This window comes from Triticum dicoccoides, chromosome 2B (assembly GCF_002162155.2).
Source record: "Triticum dicoccoides isolate Atlit2015 ecotype Zavitan chromosome 2B, WEW_v2.0, whole genome shotgun sequence".
Taxonomy (NCBI): Eukaryota; Viridiplantae; Streptophyta; class Magnoliopsida; order Poales; family Poaceae; genus Triticum; species Triticum dicoccoides.
Genome location: NC_041383.1, coordinates 468,163,627 through 468,166,388, shown reverse-complemented (window position 1 = coordinate 468,166,388; position 2,762 = coordinate 468,163,627). Strand labels below are relative to the sequence as shown.

The 2,762-nt window shown below is 55.0% G+C and overlaps 1 protein-coding gene across 1 annotated transcript; it reads left to right on the top strand.

The window, feature by feature from the left end:
* The first annotated feature begins 756 nt into the window (after nt 1-756).
* On the top strand, nt 757-2,321 carry LOC119364273 (peroxidase 72-like). The gene is made up of 3 exons (XM_037629717.1): nt 757-1,261; nt 1,372-1,537; nt 1,626-2,321. Exons 1-3 carry the CDS (start codon nt 818-820, stop codon nt 2,039-2,041), a joined length of 1,026 nt encoding a protein of 341 aa, XP_037485614.1. The 5' UTR covers nt 757-817; the 3' UTR covers nt 2,042-2,321.
* The last annotated feature ends 441 nt before the right edge of the window (nt 2,322-2,762 follow it).

The following is a 2,762-nucleotide window of genomic DNA, read 5'->3' as shown; positions in this document are numbered from 1 at the left end:
TGGTTGGAGGGCGGCGGGAGGAGGAGGAAGGGTTTGGTGGATTTGATGCAATTTGGAGTGGAGTCGGGCTGTTGGGTCCGACGTGGCGGGCACACCCATATCCACGCCATATTTGTGCTGGACATGGGGGGTGCCAGTCAGCCCGGACGTTTGAGGGCTGTTTGAGAGGCCCGACTGGGTCAAAAATCGTGAGGCGGTAGTGACCGGGCGGCCTTCCCGGACGTTTGAGACGGGTTTGAGGGGTCCGGTTGTAGATGCTCTTAGTGACCATAAGTACAACATAACCTTAAAGATAGACATCTATTCTTCGTGAGGCATGTTTGTGAAGACAATTCAACATCCCAAAGGCAAGGGTTCTTCAAACAGTTGTAGCCTGTGATATTGAACAGGGCCGGCAAAAAAATACAGGTGAATTAAGCTCTTTCTAGCTGCCATGCCAAGGGGATGCATGCCATGCCATCTATACTTAGAGAGCTTCTGGTGCCTTTCTCACCGGTGCTGTGTCTTGTTCTGTACGTGTGCCTGAACCGAATGCGCGAAGTGCATAGGTTGTACTTACTCTGCAAAAGGTCCAATGGAGGAGATGAGAACAGTGCTGGAAAGGCCATTACCGGCTCCCTCAAACTCGTCAAGATAACATTATCAGATTATTACGATAGCAACTTAATTTCTCATCATCCCGTTGCATATGTGCAGTATGCTTCTATATATACCTAAGCAATCCTCTTAACTCAATCAAGCCAACACAGAGTAGCTTGTTATTGACCGTGCCATCTCTACTGCGAGTGTGATCGAGCTAGTGATCAAACGCGAGAAGATGGCGTTGCACTGGAGCGGCGGCCTCGCTGTCGCGGTCGCGGCGGCGCTGGCCGTGTCCGCGCTCTTCCCGGCGGGCGCTGCGGGTCACCCGCCGCTCCCAGGCCCGTTGGTCCCGCAGTTCTACGAGCACACGTGCCCGCAGATGCAGGCGTTGGTGGGCGCCATCGTGGCCAAGGAGCACGCCAAGGACCCCCGCATGGCGGCGTCCCTGCTCCGGCTGCACTTCCACGACTGCTTCGTGCAGGGCTGCGACGCGTCGGTGCTGCTCGACGCCGACGGCAGCGGCAGGTTCACCACCGAGAAGCGGTCCAACCCGAACCGCGACTCGCTGAGGGGCTACGAGGTCATCGATGAGATCAAGGCCGCCCTCGAGCACGCCTGCCCCCACACCGTCTCCTGCGCCGACATCGCCGCCGTCGCCGCCAGGGACTCCACCGTGCTGGTATGCAGCAATCCAACGCACTAGCAACACAATGTTTTGTGAGCATTGTTTTCTTTCTCAAAAACAGATACTGATTTGCCTTGATGAACTTTACCCGGCCGGTGGAGCAGACGGGCGGGCCGGGCTGGGAGGTGCCACTGGGGAGGAGGGACTCGCTGACCGCCAGCGTGAGCGGCTCCAACAACCTCATCCCTGCTCCCAACGACACCCTCCCCACCATCACCGCCAAGTTCCGCAACCAGGGTCTCGACGTCGTCGACCTCGTCGCGCTCTCAGGTATACACGCATGTCGCAGGTGTTTGATTTGATGGCCATTCCGCATGGGCATGTAAGTAACATGTGGTGTATGCAATGAACAATCCAGGAGCACACACCATTGGCGACTCGCGCTGCGTGAGCTTCCGGCAGCGGCTCTACAGCCAGAACAACGACGGGCGCCCGGACCCGACGCTGAACCCGGCCTACGCCGCCAAGCTCCGCGGGCGGTGCCCCCGGTCCGGCGGCGACCAGATCCTGTTCGCCCTGGACCCCGCCACCCAGTTCCGGTTCGACAACCAGTACTACAAGAACATCCTCGCCATGAACGGCCTGCTCAACTCCGACGAGGTCCTGCTCACGCAGAGCCACGAGACCATGGAGCTCGTCAAGAGCTACGCCGCCAGCAACGAGCTCTTCTTCGACCACTTCGCCAAGTCCATGGTCAAGATGGGCAACATCTCGCCGCTCACCGGGCACAACGGCGAGATCAGGAAGAACTGCAGGAGGGTCAACCACTTCTAAACAGACCGAGGGACTGTTCGGAGCCGGTGATTTCGTCGTGCTTCAAGCTCCTTGATTTGCAATGTTTCTTTCAAGTACTGTTTTTTTGAAAAGATTCTTTCAAGTACTGTATGTGTGTGATTATTGCATTTCCTTATTCGTGTTGCACCGTAAAATGGTTGCGATCGTGTTTGTTCCCCTTCTTGCACTGCTTGTTGATATTCATCTGTGCGACGTGCTGAACTTGTACCAAGAAATGATCCAATAAAGTGCTTGCGAGTTGTCCCTGTCACTTCTTCAACTGGATATCTCTGTTCCACATTCTACAATATATATGTCTCGTTGTCCTCAACAAGTCGTACTCTTTTCGTAATTCAAATTCCACGTTCTATAAAAATATGGTACGCATTCACGTACTCTAAAAAAACATTCTACAATATATACGCCATCTGTCTTTAAGATATACTCCCTCTGTTTCTAATTATATGACGGCGAAGCACATTAACTATCGACGTACGACCTCGAGGCTGTTTTCCTCTCGTACCTGGCGGCTGCAACCCTAGCCGCCGCCAGGGGCCGATCTTCCAACACCGTTCTCCGGCGGCTCCCCTCCGCCGGCGACTTCGGTTGTCGGTGGTGAGGGGGTCGCCGGATTCATGCGTGTGGATCGTTTTTACTCATCCGTAGTCTAGGTTTTTAGGTTGTTCATCGTCTTTGCTTCGGCGGCGACGATGACGACGCT

Bases quoted from the DNA above. Each gene is read 5' to 3' on its own strand.
- LOC119364273 (XM_037629717.1), top strand. From the start codon at position 818: ATGGCGTTGCACTGGAGCGGCGGCCTCGCTGTCGCGGTCGCGGCGGCG. The intron at 1,262-1,371 runs GTATGCAGCAAT...CCGGTGGAGCAG, and splicing joins CCAGGGACTCCACCGTGCTG to ACGGGCGGGCCGGGCTGGGA. The intron at 1,538-1,625 runs GTATACACGCAT...TGAACAATCCAG, and splicing joins CGACCTCGTCGCGCTCTCAG to GAGCACACACCATTGGCGAC.